This window comes from Exophiala bonariae (genome assembly GCF_035927105.1).
Source record: "Exophiala bonariae strain CCFEE 5792 chromosome Unknown scaffold_26, whole genome shotgun sequence".
NCBI lineage: Eukaryota > Fungi > Ascomycota > Eurotiomycetes > Chaetothyriales > Herpotrichiellaceae > Exophiala > Exophiala bonariae.
The window spans coordinates 528,523-551,306 of NW_027042501.1; the positions used below are offsets into that span (position 1 = coordinate 528,523).

At 49.9% G+C, this 22,784-nt stretch overlaps 6 protein-coding genes across 6 annotated transcripts; 1 reads left to right on the plus strand and 5 right to left on the minus strand.

The window, feature by feature from the left end:
* Positions 1-196: 196 nt before the first annotated feature.
* Positions 197-907, minus strand: LTR84_006902 (uncharacterized protein; the record flags this gene model as incomplete). Its single annotated transcript, XM_064850459.1, has 1 exon — positions 197-907. One exon carries the CDS (start codon positions 905-907, stop codon positions 197-199), a length of 711 nt encoding a protein of 236 aa, XP_064702941.1.
* A 952-nt stretch (positions 908-1,859) lies between these two features.
* LTR84_006903 (uncharacterized protein) lies at positions 1,860-2,657 on the minus strand (the record flags this gene model as incomplete). The annotated part of the gene is made up of 1 exon (XM_064850460.1): positions 1,860-2,657. One exon carries the CDS (start codon positions 2,655-2,657, stop codon positions 1,860-1,862), a length of 798 nt encoding a protein of 265 aa, XP_064702942.1.
* A 1,647-nt stretch (positions 2,658-4,304) lies between these two features.
* LTR84_006904 (uncharacterized protein) lies at positions 4,305-7,127 on the plus strand (the record flags this gene model as incomplete). Its single annotated transcript, XM_064850461.1, has 1 exon — positions 4,305-7,127. One exon carries the CDS (start codon positions 4,305-4,307, stop codon positions 7,125-7,127), a length of 2,823 nt encoding a protein of 940 aa, XP_064702943.1.
* A 509-nt stretch (positions 7,128-7,636) lies between these two features.
* On the minus strand, positions 7,637-8,287 carry LTR84_006905 (uncharacterized protein; the record flags this gene model as incomplete). Its single annotated transcript, XM_064850462.1, has 1 exon — positions 7,637-8,287. One exon carries the CDS (start codon positions 8,285-8,287, stop codon positions 7,637-7,639), a length of 651 nt encoding a protein of 216 aa, XP_064702944.1.
* Positions 8,288-12,676: 4,389 nt separating this feature from the next.
* On the minus strand, positions 12,677-14,941 carry LTR84_006906 (uncharacterized protein; the record flags this gene model as incomplete). Its single annotated transcript, XM_064850463.1, has 1 exon — positions 12,677-14,941. The coding sequence occupies one exon, from the start codon at positions 14,939-14,941 to the stop codon at positions 12,677-12,679; it is 2,265 nt and encodes a 754-aa protein (XP_064702945.1).
* A 1,505-nt stretch (positions 14,942-16,446) lies between these two features.
* On the minus strand, positions 16,447-20,988 carry LTR84_006907 (uncharacterized protein; the record flags this gene model as incomplete). Its single annotated transcript, XM_064850464.1, has 1 exon — positions 16,447-20,988. One exon carries the CDS (start codon positions 20,986-20,988, stop codon positions 16,447-16,449), a length of 4,542 nt encoding a protein of 1,513 aa, XP_064702946.1.
* Positions 20,989-22,784: the final 1,796 nt, after the last annotated feature.

A 22,784-nucleotide genomic window follows, 5' to 3' on the forward strand; every position in this document is an offset into this window, starting at 1 on the left:
TCCTCCGAGATCGTCTTATAGGATGGGAGAAGCCATTATCGTCAATGCAAGAACGCTTCAGGTTTGATTTGATGTACCCTTGTGGTCCGGGATTTCGTCCACGCCAGTCCAGCTACAGGCCGGAGGTAGGAACACCTTGGTGATGCAGCAGAAAAGTCCGCCCAAGTCAACTCCTGGGACATGCAATCTCAACCCCTCATTTTTGCAAATGGCCATCATAAATAAGAGCATACGCCGTAACACCCTCCCCACCCTCCAGCGGCCAGCCCGCGGCATCGACTTGGCCCTTTCCAATCGTAATTTCCTCCACCAGCCGAAATCCGTAGAAGGTGTAGATACCGGCGGCCTGCTTGGTGGTGGCTTCCACCCAGGCCGGGACCATTTCATCTCTTGCACGTTGAAGAAACGGCTCAATGACAGCTGCTATCGACCCCGTGACCTTGGGAACGGTGGTATTGCGAGCCAAGAATGAGAAATGATAGAACGGTCGGATTTGATCCGGGTCAGTTGGTGAGGCCAAATACTTCTTTTTGGCGTCCATGACTTTACCCCTCCATTCACCCAGCAGTGGACCGGGCTTTGCTTTGGAGTCGATGAATGCTTTGCCTTTGAAGTCTGGAGCTTCCCAGAGAGCAACAGCCGACCAATCTCCAGCTTGAACGATTTCCGCACCAGATTCAGCACTGTCAATGATGCCTTGAGCGAAGTGCTTATGCCGCCGAGCATAGTCGATCAGTGGGGATGGATATGGAGGCGGTGTGGAATCATGTTGGACGATGAATGCTGTCGTGAGAGGTGTCGTACTGAATGCAGTGACGATGATGGAGATGAAGTGGTCCAGTTCATCTTTGGATTCGAAATCAATTGAGACTGCGCTCAACGTGTCGTGGAGTGCTGAAGGAGACATGTTGGATTTGTTTTCACCAAGGGAGTGCTTAGGTAATAGTATGAACTGGCTGGTGTGCGGTGCTTGAGAATGAATATAGAAATAGAGCAATCACGGGCTTCGTGGATGCTGGGAAACTGTCCTTGAAACGAACGAGGCGACTTGACAAACAGACGACATCAAGGCAATTACCACCCAAAGAATTGTGAATTGTTCTTGCAACAGCAGAAAGAATCTTGACGAGAAAGTGCCAGTGGTACCTTTCGAGACTCGCCGGAAGCCAAACAACCTGGACTTGACGGGTCGCAATGCAAGTGTGGTTGGTGGGCCCGAAATACTGGCCTTGAAAATCTGGGGTAAAAAAATCCAAGAAAAGGGAGGTCGTGCACAAGTGATGACTGGCTCGGTTAGGAGCGGCAGCAAGGTCAATGAAGTAACAGATACCTTTAGAGGGATAGAGGATGATGGGAGGTGTCGAGTAGTCTGTGAAGGCTCACAGGTTAAGGGGGGTGGAGCGGAATTAAAGACCGCCACCTCATCATGTGAGGAAGCCCGAGTGTTCCATTGCTTCTGGTCACAAGGCGTGAAGCCGGCGAATCCTGGAAATTCTTGACTCATTCTTTGTGACATGAACACGGTGAGTGACGGTGGACGTCATCGCTTATCTCTTTATTTGTCCGGCTTTAGCCGTCAGCTTAGGCTTCCTACGGGAGTCAAAGGACGGAGCGATACGACGTTCGTGTGGAAATATATTGGATGGAGGATAGAAGATGGAACAGAAAAATGCACGAGAATGGAGATGGAGAAAATATCAATCTGATTAGACATGTTTTGTAACTGCCCAGCCTGGCAAAGGTTCCGTGTCCCAACAATGAACTTTGCAGGACTTGGGATCTCAAGAGTATTAGTGCATATGTACGTCGGACAGGGATCAAAGTCTGCTGATTTCACCGAAAGCGACTTCTTGAGGCGTTCATCTACGAGTGTAGTACATAGGATTACTATATCCGTTGTTGTTCGAGGTCTCGTAACATCGACAAGTTGACAAAGACTCTCCATCAGAGGAATCAATGGAATCGCCTTGGCGGTAATGTTCATAAACGCGTCGCAGCATTGACGGATCTTGCATATAACTTGAATCACCAATGGCTGAAGCATCTAGGGACTGCCGGCGTTTACTCTTCTCGTGTTTCACGCGTGAGTCCTTACCAATTGTTTCTGCTCGACGAAGTGTTGCAGGAGAAACCGGTTGAGGTCCAAACAAGGCTTTCCAGAAACCAGTCTTCTTGCTTTCTTTTCTAATCAACGGTCGGTGAGTAACCTCGGATTTTTTGGGGATTTCCTTGGGTTTCGGGTCGACTTTAGCCTTGCGAACAGCAACTTGCCCAGGCTCCTTATGATCACGAACTGGCATCATTGTGTAAATGGCTTCTGTTCGTGGCACGTCATGTCTCGATGGTTTGCCGTGACCATGTGTAACAGTGTCCGCTCGGGTCCTTGCTTTGGGCGTCGCAGTGTTTGGTCCTTTAGCCTTTGTTGCTTCAGCTTTACGGCCGATTTGAACGGGTTCCTTTTGCTTCCTTGCGTCAGTAGTTAGACCTCGAAGTTGAACAGTTTTTGGGGCATGTCGAGTCTGACGGCTGGGTTCTTGGTGGTCTCTCACTGGCATTAGAGTATAACGAGCCTCGGTCTCGATTGGGAGACGCTTTCCATGTTGTCTAGCATTTCCTTGTTCAGTGGTGGTATCACGTCCACGATTGGGTGGAGACATGTTGAGTTCGTTTGTCAGTTTCTTCCTTTTGTTCGATCAAGCTTACCAGGTAGTGTGTGTAGCTTCTAACAGTTCTTGATGAAATCAGAAAGATTCTTCGATTTGGAAACATGTCGAGAAATGCAAGGGCCCAGAAGTATTATTGGCACAGCACACAATATTTAATCTCGTCTTACCGGGTGAGTACTTGAGCATTAAGCCACTGCAACAAAGCAGCCGTAACAATTCGAGTGCTCATTGTCGAGGTAAGGCCGCTCGTTGTCAAAGATGAGATATTATATAACATACAAAGCAGGGAGAAAGGAAAGTGAAGATTTATTGTTGTCCTCTGCACCAAGCTGATGACAAGGGTGCCCGAGGATGAGGGCTGTTCAGATTACTCGTAGCCAATCTCGGGGAATGCCAGTGAATTGCAGTGAGATAAAGCCCAGCTTCTTGCCAATGGACGCGTCAGGTCAGTCAAATTGACGTGACTTGACTTGGCAAGCACGTGCCCGCCGGTGTCTCAAACTCGACTGCTGTGCCACTGTTATGGAGTCGAGGCAAAAAGTGCTTGGGTATTTTTGGTGGTGTAAAAACATTTGCTCAACGTACTTGATGTATTTTGTTAGTCAAGGATACTCGGTATTGGAGTCAGAAAGGAGCACTTGGATGTTTGGTGTCCACATGGAAGAAAAACATGGATCTTGGTTTCAGCCATGTATCACTTTTCAGGGACAGCCAGTGGCCAAAGCCGCACCCGACCCAAGTGGGCAGCTAGATGCTTGCGGCAAACCATAACCACAATGAGGGATTTCTAGTGGCTCGGTAGGCTCTAGGGGGCGAGAGTGCCCGGGAGCTAGGGCTACAGGGAAGGATCTTCTCTACCAATCGAAGCCTGGAGCAGGATTTTGGAGTCGAGTTCCAGGGCTGAGAGGCACGAAGTACGTCGGTGGCTCACTGGAAGACCCCCCGGAAGCCCCCCACTCTACCGGTGTCCCCTGTTCCCAACCCGCGAAAATCTCAGCACATTGGGGCATCTTGCATGCGTGTCTTGCCTGTCACGATATCCACTCTCTCAGGCACCGTGGGCCGTGGGCCGTGGCATGGATCCTGTGCTTTGCTGCATCTCCAAAAAACCTCGAGATAGATGATCCAAGATGCAAAATATTAGGGATTCATCCTGCTTCATCTCTCTTTTCTATTATCCCCCAATTCTCTCGCTTGTATTCATACACATTCTATTCGTCTTTTCCTTGACTTAAAAGTACTCGTACACGATCTCCCTCATCACATTCGCTACCAGGGACTAGTCACCACTGATTCCTGATTCGGATTCTGCTACAACGCCAATCTTCTCGCTTGTCTAACGATTCCCCCATCCCCTTCGACCTTGAAACCGGTTCAAACAAAGCCTCGCTGGCAGAGGCCTTCGACACCAAGTTGGCACTTGTCACTTGATTTGCTTCACGCCCGAACCTTATCTCCAAGGTTCCTATTTGGGCATCTGCACGCCCACATTCCTGCCCTTCACTTCGCACCTTCCCTCGACCCTTCAGTGACATCAGTGACCTCCCCAGTCTGGTCATGTCACTGAACTCCAAAGGTCACTATAAACGTTTCTCAAAGGATGGTTTTCAACCCTTGACTCATCAGACTTCCGGAGATATGGCAAACCCTAACGATATTACGATTGATATTCCCATGACAAAAGTCACCACCAACACCAGTGCCACGGGGGCTCGCCGTGCAGACATCATCTCTCCTGCACGTTCCCAGCCAAGCACTGACTTCCCTGAACAACTCGACGAGAAACAGGCCCATCGTCATTTTCACAGAGGCCCTGGTGGCCGAAGACGGAGACTCGACAAGGAGGATGAGAGAAAGACAGAGAAAGAGCAGGGCACACTGAACGCTGTCGGAAGATTCTACAAGAAGGTTTACAACTTCTCCGTCGTCACTCGCTACTTCACCTATGTTGCTCCCTTGGCTCTGTTGATCGCCATTCCTATCATCATCGGTGCCACTGCCGCTCCCCGTGCTCGCATTGGCGGGGTTCGAATTGTCTGGTTCTTCGCCTGGGTCGAGGTCGTTTGGGTTTCGCTATGGATTTCAAAAATCGTCGCTCATTTCCTGCCACGCCTCTTTCAATTTCTCATCGGTGTCGTCAGTTCCGGTACTCGAAAATACTCTCTAGTCCTCAGTGCATTGGAAATCCCTCTGTCCTTGGTCGGCTGGGCTGTCACTTCGCTCGCAACCTTCGTCCCCTTCATGACCCTCACCCCCGACTCGCTCGCAAGAAATCCTGGTAAAGGCCTTCAGAACTGGCAACAGATTGTCAAGAACATTCTCTTCGCCTGTGTCTTCTCTACCCTGGTCCTCCTTGTCGAGAAGCTTTTCGTGCAGCTGCTGTCAATCAGTTATCACCGCAAACAGTTCGATGACCGGATCAAAGAGTCAAAGCGGAACATTCACTTGGTCAGCCTGCTCTACGATGCATCTCGACGCATGTTCCCAGCCTACTGTCGAGAGTTTGCCGAGGAAGACTATCTCATTAGCGATGTCCTTGACCTGGGCGGTGTGACCTCCAGCAGAAATAGTATGATGCCAGGTCACAAGCGATCGGGTTCCGCCACTCCAATGCGTTTGATCCAGAACGTTGCTCGAGTGGGTGACAAGGTCACTGCGGCTTTTGGTAATGTTGCCCATGAAATCACTGGCAAGAAGGTCTTCAACCCAACCGCATCTCATTCAGTCGTGGTTCAAGCTCTGGAAAAGAAGCGCTCCGCCGAGGCTTTGGCACGTCGATTGTGGATGTCATTTGTTCTCGAAGGAAAAGATGCACTCAGTATCGACGACATTGTGGATGTTCTTGGCTCTGATCGTGAGGCAGAGGCTCAGGAAGCCTTTGAGGTTCTGGATGTTGACGCTAATGGCGATATCTCCCTCGAGGAGATGATCCTCCGCATCACCGAATTCGGCCGAGATCGTCAATCTATTGCCAACAGTATGCACGACGTCGATCAAGCCATCAATGTACTCGACAACCTACTCTGCACTGTCGTTTTCATCGTGGTCATCTTCATCTTCGTCGCCTGGCTCAACAGCAACTTCACCACCACTTTAGCAACTGCAGGCACTGCTTTACTCTCCATGTCATTTGTCTTTGCCGGCACTGCTCAAGAAGTCCTTGGTTCTTGCATCTTCCTTTTTGTCAAGCACCCCTTCGATGTGGGAGATCGTGTCGATATCTCTGACGTCTCATATGTTGTCGAACGCATGTCTTTACTCTACACCGTCTTCCGTCGAGTCAAGGATCAGAAAAAATCCCAGGTACCAAACATTGTACTCAACTCGAATTGGATTGACAATGTCTCTCGGAGTAAAGCCATGCGGGAACAGGTTCAACTCTATGTCAACTTTGATACTTCATTCGAAGATCTGGATCTTCTCAAGACTGAAATGGTCAAATTTGTTCGAGACAAGGAAAATGCACGTGACTTCCAGCCAGATATCGATATTGAAGTCACTGGAGTGGCAGAAATGAACAAGATGGAATTGAGACTCGAAATCCGACACAAATCTAATTGGTCAAATGAGGCCGTTCGTGCTGCAAGGCGCAGCAAATTCATGTGTGCATTGGTGACGGCGATGCGCAAAGTCCCGTTGTATGGCCCTGGAGCGGGTGGTGCTGGTGCAGGGGACAAGGCTAATCCCACATACTCGGTTGCAATCTCTCACGAGGAGGCCGCCAGAAACAAAGATTCCTTTGATATCGATAAAGACAAGAAGAGACTGGTGCCGCTCATGGATCAAAACATCGCTAGGACACCTACACAGGCTCAACCCGCTCAAACCGATTACCTTGGTGCCACAAGTGGTGCAGAAGTTCGAGAGGCTACTGCTATTGATCATCTGGTCAGGAGAAATATCGCGGTGGACCCAGAAGACTCCTTTGACAACGACCGCGATCTTGAGTTGACTAGACAACGGGCTGAGGAGGTTGACGAAGTGCGAAACATTCTTCGCCGTGAGTCAACAACTGGACGTCGTCGTGCAGCTGCACGACAGAGCCAGAGTGGTCTCTATATGAATGACAGCCTTGGCTCTCGTACCATTCCGACTATTGCAGAGCCATCACCACCAGAGCCTATCAGCAACCCATCAGCATATCCAAATCCATCAGCATACCCTCCACGAGTCAGCTACTTCGAGGATACGAACAACCATCCTCCCGCTTCTGGGTCATCTTCATCACAACCTTGGACGAATGTTGCACCCCTTAATTACAACCCTGCCATATCATCGTCAAATCGACCAACCTCACCTGCCACTTCACAAGCAACTACTGTTTCAAGCCCGAGCCGCTATGTTCCTGGCAATGCCTTTTCACAAGCTGCTCATGCCGAGCAACAAGTGCCTAGAATGCCGGTACCTGGTATGCCAGAGATGAAGAGAACTTTGCAACAACCACCAACACCACCAAAATGAAATTATGATACCCTGTCTTTTTAAACTATGAGAGAATAGATGGATTTTATTAGATGGGCTCAGTTAATGGTTCAAGATTTACTGAGACCCGACTCCTGTACAATGAATGAACAGGATGTATGAGAAGATTTAAGCCACATACGAGTGAGCTTTTCCGATGATGTGCTTGATCACCATCTCACATAATGGACGGAAGAATGACATTAATTATGACCAAAGAATGTTGAATTAGATTGAAGTGAAGGTGTATATTCGTCTTGCCTGTATGACCCGACCGATCTCGATGCGCCTTTGAGGAGATGATCCCTTGAATGTAAAGTAAAAATACATGGTATAGAATGATTGCTGAGTAGTTAATGTCATACAGCAGGAGGGGAGTCGAGGAGCCACGCCGGGCTCTCTCTCTCGAATCAGTCGTTGTCGTCAAGACCGTGACTCCGCCCAAATCCGTCCAACGACAATGCTGTGTGTGTCGTGGACAGAGAGATGTTTCAATCCCAATCCCACTCTCAATATCTCACAAAGACCCCCGACACCAACCGTGAGCGGCTGGGATTCCCACTCCCACTCCCGCTACGAGCCTCTTCCGGACCGTGTCTGGACTGTGAATGTGAATGGGATTGTATGTGACTGCTGTTACTGTGACTGTATGCGCCTCCCCGCGTCGTCGCATCGCCGCCGCCACGACGTTCGTTGCGTGACGAGGCGGAAGAAGTGGAAGTGGAAGTGCTCGTCCTGTCCCTCGCATACTGCGGTGGCCCTCCGGCCCTCGTGGTCGTGGTCGAGCCGCTGGAGCCGCTCATCTGTCGTTCCTTCCCGTTGCCGCCGGACGAGCTGCCCGTGTTGCTCTTCGGGCTGCCGCTGGTGGATCTTCGTTGTTGGCCCCACGAGGACGAGTAGTACTCGTCGTCGCCGCCGGTTTGCTCGTCCTCTTCCCCGTCTGAGCCGTACCTGGCTGTCTGGGACTCGGTTGCTAGAGGACTTCTGCGGCGGTATAGCTGCTGCTGTTGTTGTTGCTGCTGCAGCTGTTCGACTTCTAATCGCCGTCGCTGGTCGGTTGGAGTACCCGATGACAATGACGATGTTGTTGTGGTGGTGCGACGATAGTCGTTGTAGGCGTATCGGTCGTATGACGAGCTGTTGGAACGTCTGTCGTCCATTTTGAAAGAATGACTCTATGATACCAAGTCTTCAAGGAGAGTTGGGAGTTTGTCGGTCAGATGTACGTCGACTTTTGAAAACAAGATACTAATATATACTAATGTCCAGCATGAATCATTCCTTGATTCACTCCCGACTCCAGGCACAGCGTAATGATAACGGGGGTGCGTATACAATATCAAATGCGCAGGGCGAGAGCAAACAATGTGTCCTCTCGCTTCAAGGGGGCACAGCCTGGTTTTAATGCATGTCAAATGCAAAAGTCCCACGAAGTCGTATTTTCGTCGTATCAAAGGGCCGGAAACCCTCTCATCGATTTAGCTGCCCTGCTCTCCTTCCCCTTTGGAAAAATACGCTTGAACTCTTGGAGTGAGTGAGCAAGTGAGTAACAAAAAGGTACGAGATTTCCCAGGAAATGGTATCAGTCCTCTGCACGACCCTTACCTTGGCGGTACTTCTCGGGGCTATCTTTCTCAATACTCCGTAAGTTAGTGATGCCATCTAGGGTTATTGATGAAAAGAGAAGAGTCATAAAGCCATCTCGTCGATTCGATGTAAAGTCTAATGCACTTGTTGCAGGGTTCGGATTCACCCAAGCATCCCGATTGGAGTTACATCGCTGATAATTCGGACATACTTGGGAACTCAGAGCCTTGGGCCGTGGACGAGAGAGTACCTCGTACCTACGAGTAGACACTCATCAGTGTTTAGCAGGTATCGACTCACGATAGAAACCTGGGATTGTGTCATGTACAGATGGACCCCTGGACAAGCCGAGAGTCTAGGGTGCATTAGCCGAAAGGCTGGCACCCTTTTAGCCCCCTTCTGTCCATGCACCACTGCACCAACTCGCCAGGGCTTGGGGGAGATCAGCAAAAAGAAGCCACTTTGTTAAACGACTGCCCTCCCTACCCAGTCCGATGGTTTTCTCGTCGACTTGCCGACTTCCAGTGCAGATGCACGAGTGATTTTATTTTAGCTGCCTATCCGTGCCTTGGTGCCTGGATCAGATGACCACGTCGGACAAGGCTCTTACTTGATTTTCTCCCGGGGGTTACAGCCACAATCAAAGCGTATGAGTATTGCCCATTATGGTCCGAAAGGAAATCAGAACGCATAGATCGGGGAACCCTTGTCGAGTTGACTTCCAACCCGACCTTTTTGCGCGACAATAATTACTCAGCCGAGCACGCAGGGAGTCATCTTCTATCACAGTGTTACTCAGAGGACCGTCATTACGAGAAGTTTAGTTCGAAATAACCTCGGCTCCTCCCCTTGGAAGTCGAGCTAGAGTACGAACGGATATCTCGTTCATTCTTGGATACATATTCCATTATTCATGCGTATCAAGTGTCTGCCTGGTTCGCCCTTGAGTATGTCATCAAGGTTGCCTGCCTGCCTGGTTACATGGCACCAACCTAGGTTAAACCTCGAATGCAAGCCACCTGGACACACCCTCTCACAACGGCTCCAGAATTCCGGCATCGTTTCCTGCATGGCATCCCGTTTTCCATCCCCCACGTGCCTTGTGGTTTCCCTGCCCGTCGGCAACGCCGTCACTCTAGTTACTCTGTAACTGTTGAAGTCTGCCTTGAGGTACTAAGACACTGCCGAACCCGAGATGGAAGAGGATCACTCAACCACAGTCCGAACCATATTTCGACTCCAAGGGCTTTTTCTTTTCAATGGGGCCATCACACAGCCATTCAGCGATCAAGACACATGTCGTTTTCGCGAATTTGTCCTTTTTGGGTACTGGGTTGATGTTCAATTTTATACTTCAACCATGCTGCTTGTCGTGTGCTCCACCTTTCGTGGGGCATCAAATGCCGACCCTCGTGCCTCGTGATTGGGATTGAACAGCCTATCTCTCCCGAACGGCACGATTATTCTTCGCTCCATGGAATTTTGTCATTCTGTTTCCAACAATCAAATTCTATCTAATGATCATGACTACGTCTGAACTTGACTTTACACTCGATGTAAACTGGCAAAGACCTCGAAAAGTGGGGTGGGGTCCGGTATCTATTCACGAGAATGGACTGGGAACAGACGAGATTCATGTGCTAAAAATAGTACATTTCCCCAGGGAATTCTCCGGACAACATCGATCGCCTTGGCCACTACTCCTGTGCTGCAACCTACTCTGCTTGTGAACGACTTGTCAGGCATACTCGACGGGCTTTGGAGCAGCCATGGCTTGCAGAACTCTGAAGTATTCTCCCTCGAACCTGCCTGAGGACACCAGATGGGGTTCCATCACATAATTCTCGAAGAGATCTCATTCAGGCTCGGGTATCGTCCATCGTCTACGTCTACACCTTCCACTCAACAAGCACCAACCATCTTCATCTGACCACAACTCCGCACCCTTCTCTGATGTGATCAGCCCGAGTCTCCTTCACTCATATGTGGCGTCATGCAATGACCGACATACTAGTATTCGCCACAAAGCTTTCTCCCCCTATTTTTGGATCAAAAAGTACCACAGACTCCACGTGCCCTGCATACCTAGTATTCAACCCAACCCATCTTGGTCTATACTGACACGCCGCAACCCACTAACAAAAATCCAGCTATCACCGAAGAAGCACGGTAAGGCTCAAACCCTCAGATCTTCTGCATCCTTTTTTTAAGGCCTTCTCGGCTCTTCGCTTCCTCGTGAGCTATACCTTACCAGTCGATAGACTCAGCGCGTCCTGAGTGCCCACTTACATCGATGACAGCTAACCTCATGAAAGACTTTTGCTATTTTTGACTCTCGCTTCACTTCGCTTCTTGACTTGACTTGACTTGACTTGACTTGACTCGACACGAGGTAAAGCGGACACGCATCGAGAGCGGCCATCAGTGTCAAGTTCCCAGTGTCAATGATGATCGAGGCCTTCACGGGAAGACAGTAGTGAAAAACGGAAGGGAAAAACGCCTTTCGGTTCGCCTGATGTGATACGGGACAAATCTCGAACTGTTCTCCTTGAGTATCCTTGGACGTGACAGCCTCGTGTCCCGACGAACCACGAACGCATCGGGTGCTATTCTTGAACTCTGGTCTCTACTTCCGAATGAGGAGCATTCGGCCAAACCCTTTGGAGCAGCTTGTTGTCGGTAGGACAGGGTGGGCTTGTACGATGTAGGACCGACGTCTTCATACAATACTGTCCCACGAATGAGACACCCAATGGACTTTTCTCTTCTGCTCAGTCAGGTCTATTCTCAGACAGAGTTGCAGGTCGCTGTCTATTCGTCGACGTTCCCGACGAACAAAGCCAGGCAACATGGGGAAGGAAGCTAACCCTCCAAGTTCAACTCCCACTCCAATCTCAAAGCCATCCGCAATCACATCACGCCACCATCGAGAAAATGTCGAGAGAAAATCGACCTTGATGTGCGAACGGCGCTCAAATCGAAATCGGGCTTCATGGTCGACAAAATGAGGTATCTAAATTGGATAGATACCTCGACAGCCGGCGGTGGGTTGGTCGGTAGGTCGGTAGGGCGGCGTGCGCAGGTGGCTTTGAGAGGTGCATAAACAGCCATGCCATCTATGTATTCCTCCCTCCCTCCCCCTCCCTTCTTCTCCCAGTCCCACTCACTCACTCACTCACTCACTCACTCACTCACTCACTCACTCACTCCTTCCTGACTAGCCGCTTACACGGTAAGAACAGCAAGCAGCTAAGGTAGACTCGTCACTGCGAGTCTCGCGTCATGTAGAACAGAACAGTAGGAGGAAAGCAAACGGTAGACGTAATCCGACACGTTAGATATTGATGTTGAATGTTGCTGTCACCCGACCCGCTGGATGATTGACTAATCGATCTCACTTCCGGTCGAGCTGACTGGATTGATCCATCGAGATATGAGTACGAGTACGAGTACGAGGCCGAGAGGGAGAGGGAGAGGGAGAGTGAGTGTGAGTGCTAGGAGAAGCACCAGCACCAGCGCTAGTAGCAGCGGGAAGAGGATACCTGCGTATAATGAGCAGAAGACCGGCAGGGGCATCGAGATGACTAGGTATAACATCTCCTGGAAAGCAACAAGGACAGGGAGAGCGATACTGCATCCATTACATTGCTGTGCACAGCGTTTTGTGAGATTTCATGGCACGGCATGGCATAGCCCATCGAGGCACAGTGAACCAACAGGTTGAAGTGAATTACAATTTCTAGCCTCGACACTTTGCGTTGCCCAGGAACGTGAACGGGTCATCTTGTAATGCTGCTAAATCCACAATCAACCGACGGAGACCAGCACTCCAGGCCTTCGATCTCAATGAGTCTCAATTAATCGCCGGAGAACTCTAGGTAATAGCACCCAAAGCCTCATCCAGGCTTTCCCGTACTCCTTCCATAGAATCCCACCCAAATAAACCACAACGATCGCAACGATCAGAATTTCTCCATCATGCGCCTTCTCACTGTCCACATTCGCGCTCGCTTGCCGTAGATATACATAGGAATGGTCGTCACCATGCAAGCGATCTGCAAACAACCAATGACCAAGAATGTATTTTTGGGGCCTTCATGTTCAAGCCATTGAGCAAAGAACAAGCTGAAAACCAAACCGTGAAAGACGTTCTTGCTGAAATTCAATGTCACGAGTGCTTCTCCAGCAAATTGTCGGTAGCTGTCGACACAGAATGTGATGGACGTGGTGGAACCCAACGAGCAGCCGAACGATATAACTCCAAAGAAGATGGTCGGTACGATCCAGTTGTCACGCTCTTCAGCCGACCAGCCATAGCCGACCAGTCCCATGGCAGTAGTGATAGCGATTGGAGCACCCATTATAAGACGAAACTCCGGTTCGTAAACTCCACCATTTCTGCGTGCCATGAATCGAACGATTATGTCACTAACTTTGCCAGCCACAGCCGTTCCAAGAATTCCGCCAATGAATGGAGAAAGATATACCAGACCAGATTGTAAAGCGGTAAAGTTGTACGAGGCTCTATCTCGGTAGATGTCAGAAATTGATTCCGACAACACAATGAGCCAGCCCACGGATAGTGAGTATACGAGTGCTGACCACAACACTGCCGGATATGAGAAGAGAATGAATGGCCTAAGTGCCACAAGAAACCATTTTGACCTCGATAGTCTGCCGTTCCAAGGTTTCAGTGTCTGAACATAGCCCTGAGGAGGAGCTTGTCGAAGATTTGTGGTATATCTGACAATCTTGGGTGGTACAAAGGTTGTATCCTTCTTTGGGAGATCTTTCGTACTGGGAACACTAGTCCTGCGATACTCAGGCGCATCGTCCTTTTGGGTCTGATCCTCCAATCGATCAGCCATGCTGGTGGGACTTTGATGATGTCCAAGGTAGTCATCATTCTTTTCAAGCTCAGTGTAGTATGGAGAATTCAAGTTGTGAAGGTGTGGTATATCATCGTGAGGAGTATATGGAACGAAAGGAGCCAATCCACCCGGTGACGGACGGGATTTAGTGGGAGCGGGTGTGGTTAACTCTGGAGGCAAATTGTCAACATGTTGATTATTGTTTATTTCCGGAACAGCCGTAATTTCTGATTTCTCATCTGCGGTTCCACCGCCGGATGAAACCTGGGATTGATGTGTCTTCGATCGGCGTAGTGAATGACGCGCGATACTCGAGAGACTTCGACGATGGGTCAACCCTCTTGATTTCGGTCTTGGAGTTCTGTCCCAGAAAGTCTCCGGGACGAAAAGAAATAAGATAGCGAGTCCAAACGCTGCAACGATAGTCACCACCCAAAACACCCATCTCCAACCCTTGGCCTGAATAATGACAGCGCTGACCAAGGGGATCAAATTCTTGCCTCCGAGTAGAAGAAGGGTATAGATACCAACACGAAAGGCTCGTTCGTGTAGGAAGAAAATCTCTGCAATGGTGGCAGAAGGAAGACATTCGACCGGACTGACAGATATTCCTTGGAAGACTCTTGCGGTGGCTAGTTGAGCATAACTTGGAGCCATGGCGCACCAAACAGAGGTCAAGATGAACATGACTGCAGAAGCCAGATATACAGGTCTCTTTCCATACAGAATAGCAGTGGGTGAGAACAAGACACTGCCGACACCAAGACCCATCATGTAAAGACCTGTGGTCAATGCAACCTGTGCGTAGGTGACGTGATAGGTGTCAGCAACATCGTGGAAACCAGCAGCCAGTATAGGTGTGATGCCACCTCCAAGCATGCAATAGAAACCGAGAGAGAGAAGAGCCAAATCTCTCCTCCATGCAGGCCAATTTAAGGGATCATTTTGGGAGTCTTCGGGTTGAGGCTCTAGAATGATATCGCCATCCTTGGTCATTTTCTTGTCCCCTTGGGATGGGTTCCTTGGCGATAGTAATTGTGCTGGCATGGAAGACTCCCTCCTCTGATCTTGCCGGGTTTCGAGGCCCAACGGCTCATTGCGGAATGAGGAGAGCAGGAGCACGGTTCCGGGGACTTCCTCCGTTGACTTATCATTCAAAATTCCGAACGACCATTTCGGGATGGCAGGGGCTGCCAACCCATTCCCAGGAGAAGATGAAGAACCATCAGGCTGGGATCTCGCACCAGTATCGAAATGGAGATGTCGTTCTTGCCGCCGGCCCCGGGGTTCATCCGGTACTGATTGACTTTGATTTGGAGTGGCAATATTGCCACCGGTTGACTTGTCTCTAGCCATGGAGGCTGATGGTAAAGGACAGTCGGTCCACGCGATTGACGCGTTGTTTCAACGGTTTAGATTGAAACCAGTCGACATTGATGCTGGGGGATTCGCGTAAGGATAACCCGACGCTCTGTAGCGATGAGGATAATAAAGATGAACAATTTATAACCAAACCTAACCAAACCACAGCAAATTCGGTTTCAAAGAACAACTAGGAGATGTAGGACAGAGAATATAAGCGCTGCCGAAGGAATATAGAGAGGATGGCGGTCATGAGAGAGTTGAAAGAATAAGCCCGGCCGACGGTGGAAGCAGCCGGAGTCCAGTGGGAAGCGGCCTTGATCAGCTCGGTCCAAAGCAGTCGCAATGGATGTTATGCGTTCAAGGCCAATCCGGTGGTCAGGTGCGACTCACTTCAAAGGGCCCAGTGCAGCGGTGAGCAAAGAGTACTTGGTAGTTGATAATACAGGGCAGTAATAATAGCAAGAACAAACCCATTTGTTGATCACTGGTATTGTCGACCAAGAAACTAGTCGCCACCTGCACTGCACAGTTTGTCCATGTGCTGAATGCTGACCAGTGTCTGTTGGGATGTGTCGTTGTTTCAGCCTTCAAAAGCCCCCTAGGAGGCCCGCCCGTAGCGTCCAAACGTGACCGAGACCGACAAGCCAGCCAGACTTATCTAGTTAGGCCACTCGTGCAAGCATGTGGTCAATTGGCACATTGAAGGGGTCACAAGACGGTCCACCGATACGGGGCGGAGCTGTTCTCCCTCCCTTGGCGACATCACCTGGACTCCTAGTTAGTCACCTAGGTAGGTGGTCTTGGGCTATCGTTGATTCAATTCACACAAGAGAGAAGTCGTGTGGACGTTTGGACGTGGGGTTGGGACCCAACCGGCGTGCTTTAGTGGTGGTGATTGTGCATACAGGATCATGGACGAGTGACCTCCTTGATATTCCTCTGGTTGGGATGGTCAGTCCCTAACTGATTCGATGTGGAGGGGTGCATTAAGTAAGGTGGTCATGTGAGTGTGATCAATAGTAGTTGATAGGGTGTCTCTCTCTGTCAGAGCTTGTATCATCTCTCATTGGAGTTTCTCCGTATTTGATAATCGACCAGCCAGCTTAGGAACTGATAGTCCATGCTCTCTCTCCCCTCTCACACTGTCTCTAATATGATATATGATGATGCTAAGATATAATGTCAATGTGACGCTGCTGATAGACGACCGACAGACCGCTACCGCCATTGTCACCACCCTCGCCATCGCTTCGACCCGCCCAATGCACCAGAGCCGTTCTCCCTCTACAGATATGTATCCAAAACTATTCAACACACACACACACACAAAATCGTAACCTCGTAAAAACAAATAGAAGTGTATCTATCCCAATAGAATCAAACTCTCGATTCAAAGTTCGATTCCTCGACGTCTCTCGTATTATTCTCTTTTTCCCCATCATGGCATATCCCACCGAGGATCGTCATCATATAGACCTTTTTTCCAGAGTCTTTTGTCATCCATGCCGGGCACCAAACAATCCCAATCCAAGTGAAGTATCACTGTCCTTGCCACTGCCGTGATCGATCACCTCCCACACACGGGGCTTCCAATCACCGAGAATACCCTTGCCCTCCTTGCCAATGAGAAGTCCATGACCTGCATCCGAAATTTGCACCGAGCCCATGCCGTTGACTGTGCCGAAGAGGTGGACAAGCCGACTTTCCTGAGAGAGCTTCTCCTTCAACATCTTGGCACTCAGCATTTTGACCTCGTCGCTTGCGTCGTCTATGATGGTGGCGATCACGTCAAGAGTGAAACCTCGGAGAGCGGTTGCCATTTGCTGGTCGTCCTTGCCGCTGAAGCTATTGGCTGGGGAGGTGAACATAGCCTGGGTTGCGATCAATGTCAGCCGTACCAGAAGTTGCACTTGTTCCTGTTGTCCTTGTTTCCCATTGGGTGCCCGTCCAGCTGCGGCCAGTCCTGCTCGCTGGAGACATATCATCTGCAACATACATCGAAGATATTCCAAGATCGATGAGGGCAATGCTGCGGGTGCGCTGTCAGATGACATCGCCATCGGACTGGACGTGATATTCATGGCTTGGGCCGGGCTCATGCTAGAAGGGTTACTCGATAATCCGGGAATGACTGGTGCCGTGGATGCAACTCCGTGATTTCCAACAGACTTGATCAGGTGGGATAGCTTGTCTATCAATTGAGGCATAAGCCCGGGCATTGGCGTCGTTGTTGGTGTGCAGACATGAAAAGCTCGCTCCACGATCGAGGACAAGTGCTGAACATCACTGGGAAATGTCGCCGCCATAGGGCTCGCGACTTTGTTCCATGACGTCTTTGGCAGGGCTTCAAGGAATTCAGCTTCGACCTTGTGTCGCAACCGATTCGCCACATCTGTGCCAACTGTCTGAAGAAGCTGTGAAAATCGAGAGACATCACCAGCGATGCCGACTTCTCCACTCATTTGATGATCCAGTGCCTCGAATAGTCCGTTGACAAGATCCTCACTATCGGTGCCGGAACCCTTACCAGATGTGATCGGCGCATTGAGTGAGAAGCGCAGTTGGACGAATCGATGAGAGAAACCATCGATCGACCCGAACAGCGCCCTCAACTCTGAGTCCTTGTTTGAGTTGCTGGAACTGAGAAGAAGCTTGTCTAGCGCTTTGACCGTCCATTCGCTTGCCTGTGCAGACATCGAAGGCGTCTTGGTAGAACTGTCGCTCACAAGGCATGTCAACAATTTTCTTCCCGAACCCTGTAACTCGTCCTTGAGTCCGGCTACACAGAGATTTTCCAGAGCGGCTCTTGGCTCTCGTCCAACGTATTCCCACCATTTAGTCCGGACTTGATAGATGATAGAATCCTGACGCAGCCCACCGGAAAGACCCAAAGACTCTTTCAAGACATCCATGACGGGCGAGGTTTTCCGAATTTCCATTTTCTGAACATTCACAGCTTCAAAGATACCCTGAAACGTCAAACACCCAGTAGCGATCAGATCTCGAACAAGAATGGTTCCGAAACTCTCTTCCAGAGTTACAAGAAGTCGAGGAAACCACTTCTTGACCAGGGCGTCGCCTTGGGCTCTGCGACAGAGTTTCAGTCGGCTGAGGAGCTGGCAAAATGAGAATAATGTCGACGTGTCCTCGGGGAACTTGCTTTGCTTTTCAATACGATCAGTCAATACAGAGAACATGCCGTTCATGGTTTGCTCATTCATGTTAGGTTCCGACTGTAGAATCGCCTCAAAGTCTTCGATGAACGTGGCTCCTGCCTGTTGTAACGATTCGGCGATTCCATCTGAATATGGAGAACAGGCCGCAACCGCACGTCCACGATCTCCGCGTACAAAATCTTGCTGTAGCAGTTTGACTGACGGCACCTTGACCGGGAAGCTAGTGCAGAGATCCAGGAGCGCAGAAGACAAGTATGGCATTGTTGGTCGAACAGCTCTCCAACTCATATATATCTGACAGATTTGACGTTGCAAAGGCTCCAGCGCACCTAAAGCGGAAAATGCATTGGCGTGATATTGTAGAGTAGCTACCAGGGAAGAAAGCAGCTCCTCATCACGAGTCGAGCTCAGAATGCCAACGACATCGGCAAGGACAGCATCGTCTTCCAAGGATTCGAGAACATGTCGAATATAATAAAACTGTTCGCAATTGATCATCATGTGGCTGGTCAGTATTGCGTGGGCGTCTGCACTAGGTGCACTCGCCTTAACAGCCTCAGCAACATGCGAACGTAACCACATCGATATAGTTGATCGTACCGTCCATGGTAATCGTGAGAATGCGGGATGTGGGAGAACTTGACTGATCGGGTTTCTCTGCATTGCGGAGCTAAGCCGTTTCAACTCTTGTGTGACAGCCTCCTTGCTATCCTGAATTACTTGGCCTTCCATGTCAATATCAAATCCAGCACGACTCAACACCGAGTTCCGGAGATTGACAGTGTGGCTTTCAATAGTCTGCAAGGATATGTCGAGTAGAAGTTGAGTAGGGTCCGAATCGACAGGATGGTCGATTGTTGATTTGCTATTGACATCGAGCGCGAAACCCAGGTCCAGGGGGGTGATTGACCCCTTCTTAGGTAACCCTCGCACCATGAGCCACTGAATATATTTCCCAACCGGAAATGATCCCGACCGCGAGAGTTGTGCTATAAGTCGTCTTAGAGCTGCACCGTCTACCGAGACTTTGCCCGAACGGCACAACGAGATATGGTTTAGTATAATGGAGTCGACTTCGTGACCAGCCTTTCTCCAACGTTTGACTAGGCGAGCGAACAAAAATGTTTTGCCATTGGAATGTTGGAAAGGTGTCGTTGCCCATCCAAGACAAGTAGATATCAGGAGCGTTGTGTCCTGACAGGCATCCGCCAGATTGTGATCGAGGGTTCGAATATCGTAAGGGGCAGAGGAACGGTCCAGAATTTCGATGACAGCTTGCTCCGGCGAACGTTGAGAGACCAGTTCCCGGCGGTTATAGCCCATGGTTCTTTTGTTGATCTTGTTCAGTTGTGACAAAATCTGACGCTCGTAAAGAGAATCCAAATCGAGGCATGATTCAACGATCTTGACATATTCTGGCCACTTGTCCGGCATCAGAAAACTCGAGGGTTTCGATAAAAGCAGCCTCCTCAACATCTGGTGAAGTTTTTGCTTGAGAGGAAGTTCTGTCGAAACGGTTGATTTTCTGATGCCATCAAATCTCAAAAGGAATGCCTCTGCCAGCTTCGTTCCCCTCCTGCGGAATTGAGTCAAGTCATCCTTGTATATTTGTATAACCATCAGCCAAAACGGTACAGTGTCGAGTTTTGCAGATCCAAAAGTCTTGACAATCCAGTCCAGATAGTGGTCTCTATCCAATAGATTTTCCAAATAGAGTCGAGTGACCAATCGAAGGGCATATTGTATATTTGATCGCCAGTCCTCGAGATGGCTCTGACCCAATTGCGCCTGAATGAATTGTTCCACATTGATGGTCCATTCTCTTAGCCACTTATACTCGGCGCCGATCGCGACGGCATGGGTGGTCCCCTTACGTTTCAACGTCCGAATTTCGTTGGCACATACACACTTGGCAAACCATATGGCTCGACTCAAGGGAACGACATGTTGCAAACATTGATCGAGTAAAATCTGACCTCTGATACCTTGAGGAATCGTCCTGCTCAGTCTCCGCAAGGGAACATCCGCATTCGCCAGATCCGCAATCCAGGATTTCCGTTTCGCCTCAGTAAGGGTCACTCGTGGAGGTGGTTTGAAGTTGGAGACGGAACTGATGAGACCGTGTTGGTTCTTCTGTTCGAGAACAAGTGAGAGGAGTATAGACAGATTATCTACGCCGGCTTTGTGCTTGAACGCATTATATAGCGGAACACGCGCAGTATTCAACTCTTTCTCGGTCGGGTTTGGTGGTTTGTCGAAGTAGCCCTGCTTAACGGTCATCTCATTCAACAAATCTTCCGGATGTTTCCCAGTCCACGGGAAAAATCCTGCAGGTCGTTGCTGAACAAAGTGAGGTGCCGAGGAAGGCTCCTTCATCGAATCGGGAGTAGTTGGTACGGGAATATGGACTCGCGATCGGTGACTCGGTTTGGTGTCGTCGGAGACTTTGGAACGCTGTGCATGAGCCCATGGACGAGGTGGTAGTTCGGGCAATTCGGTGTCGTTGCCTCTCTCTTGTTCGTTCTTCATCTCCTGTCTTCTGATCTCCTGGTTGATCGTCGACATATTCACCAAGCGGAGTTGTGGCTCTTGGGTGCCGATTGAAGGGTCAACTATGATGCCATTGCTGTTCCCACTGGGGCTGATGACTGCCTGGGTTGTGGCGGGAACGCCTTCAACCCTTCGCCTTTTCGCCGGCCTATCCTCCCCATCCTCGCCGACTACTATTTGTCTTTGAGCTTGAGGCAGCCGCCCACTTGTGAGGAAAGGATTGCTTGGGATTCGCTCGTGGGGTGGACGGATTTGATCGGGAGGACGTTTCAAGGAAGGAGGCCGCGGTTCGGCCGGAGGGTTCGATGTCATGATATGCACATCTTGACGAAGGCCAGCACAAACTCGGCGTGAGAGTTACAGAATGGTATTGCTATTGGAAAAGGGAGGCTTTGTGGGCGAAGAACAGTAGGTGGTCTTAGTTGCTCAGGTGCGCTTTCTTGGGGCTTGCGATCGGCGAGAGCTGACCCCAGTGAATCTCAATTGTCAGCCGTCAATCTGCGTTATAATTTACAGACGTCAGATGGATATCAGATAGGTTTCTGGAATGCGTTTGCTAGCAGTAGAATAAGATAGTAATCCAAGACAAAAGGTTGTACTAAGGGTTGGTGTTGAATCTGATGGTGGTGGTGGTGGTTGTTAGTGCAGTGCCCGTGCTTGGTGTTGGCATCGGATTTGAGATAGGGTGAAGATGCACAAGGATTCCTCCGAAGAGCACCGCCGGGGGCCGGGGCTAGGAAGGAACCTGAAAGGTGATGCACCTGAGCGTGAATGGTGACATTGTGGGTGATGGATGATCCACTGGCCGCTGGCCACTGCGCATGGGTTGGGGGTAGGGTGCTAGTGACTATTTAGGGTTGGTATCAGCATGGAGTCGCATGGATATGGGCGCGGGCATTGGGTGTTAGGCATCGTTAGGCATATCTCGTATCAGCCAAAGGGTGCCCAGGTGGCCAAAGTCGGCCGGGATGATAGGGCCAGGCTTAGGACGGCTACGGTTAACTCGTCAAGAGAACCACCCCCCTTCATCGGATATGGGCCGTATCATACTCGGTATCATTCGGTCGCTAATTAGGGTGATGCCGGAGCAACAGGAGATTAGTGCAATCATGGGAGTGCGGACTTTGTCATTTCTTTTGCTATTCTATTCGTAAAAGTTGTGTTGCCATTGGAATATTATTACGAGTAGGTATCGAAAGAAACAAAGAAATCCGAGGACTGCTCAATGCACTGCGACTGAAGCCCAATCGTCTCGTAATGGCATCAAAAATGTTGAATAATATCCTCCGAGCCGCGTGAAGACGGAGGTAATCGTTCTCAAACTTCAGATTATCCGTATTGAAGGCCGAACGGCACAAGACTTCGGGCGATATTATGCTGAATCACTACGTGCAACTGCTCCTCATCCTCACGGGCTCGTGATGGGGGGAAAGCATGTTCTGCTCCTCTGGCGAAGTTATGCCTAAACTTGCCACCTTTCTCCAATTCCTCTGGGTAAACACCCGAGCTAATGGGCGCCACGGCCGAGCCTAGAGAAACCTGGAATGAAGCCACCAGACAACCAGTGTTCGTATCTTGGCCCGGCTATCGGCTAACCGCACGGGAAGAGGAAAACTTACTGCACGCTGTTCCTATCGCATCTCACTTTGAGAGGGATGGGTTGCGAGTTGCAACCTTTTCAACCCGCTAGCGATGTCACGGTTTTCGCTATCGCAAGTCACCTTATTTCCCCGGATTGTGAGGTCTGCTGTACCTACCGACCCAAGTAACTCGTAGTATCTAACATCAGAACTTCAACACATCAGCGGCCTCAAGTCGATGGTCCGTTCATTCTGTTACCTCTTCTGACGGGAACCCTCTTTCAACAGAATAGTTAGGTGGCTACTGGAGTGAAACGACATTGTCATACCTACTCGTAGGCATCTCGGGCTGTCTCGTCCACCTTGTCTCGCTTCTGGGGCTGTTCTGGTACAAGATATTCCGAGCACCCCGCCAAAACCGGAATTGAGTGATTGGCAACCACTTTGGATACCTCCGAGTAATTACGTACTAGGGAGCTAATAATCACCCTCACTAGCTACCTAGGTACCGAGTATCAAGGTGAGGGT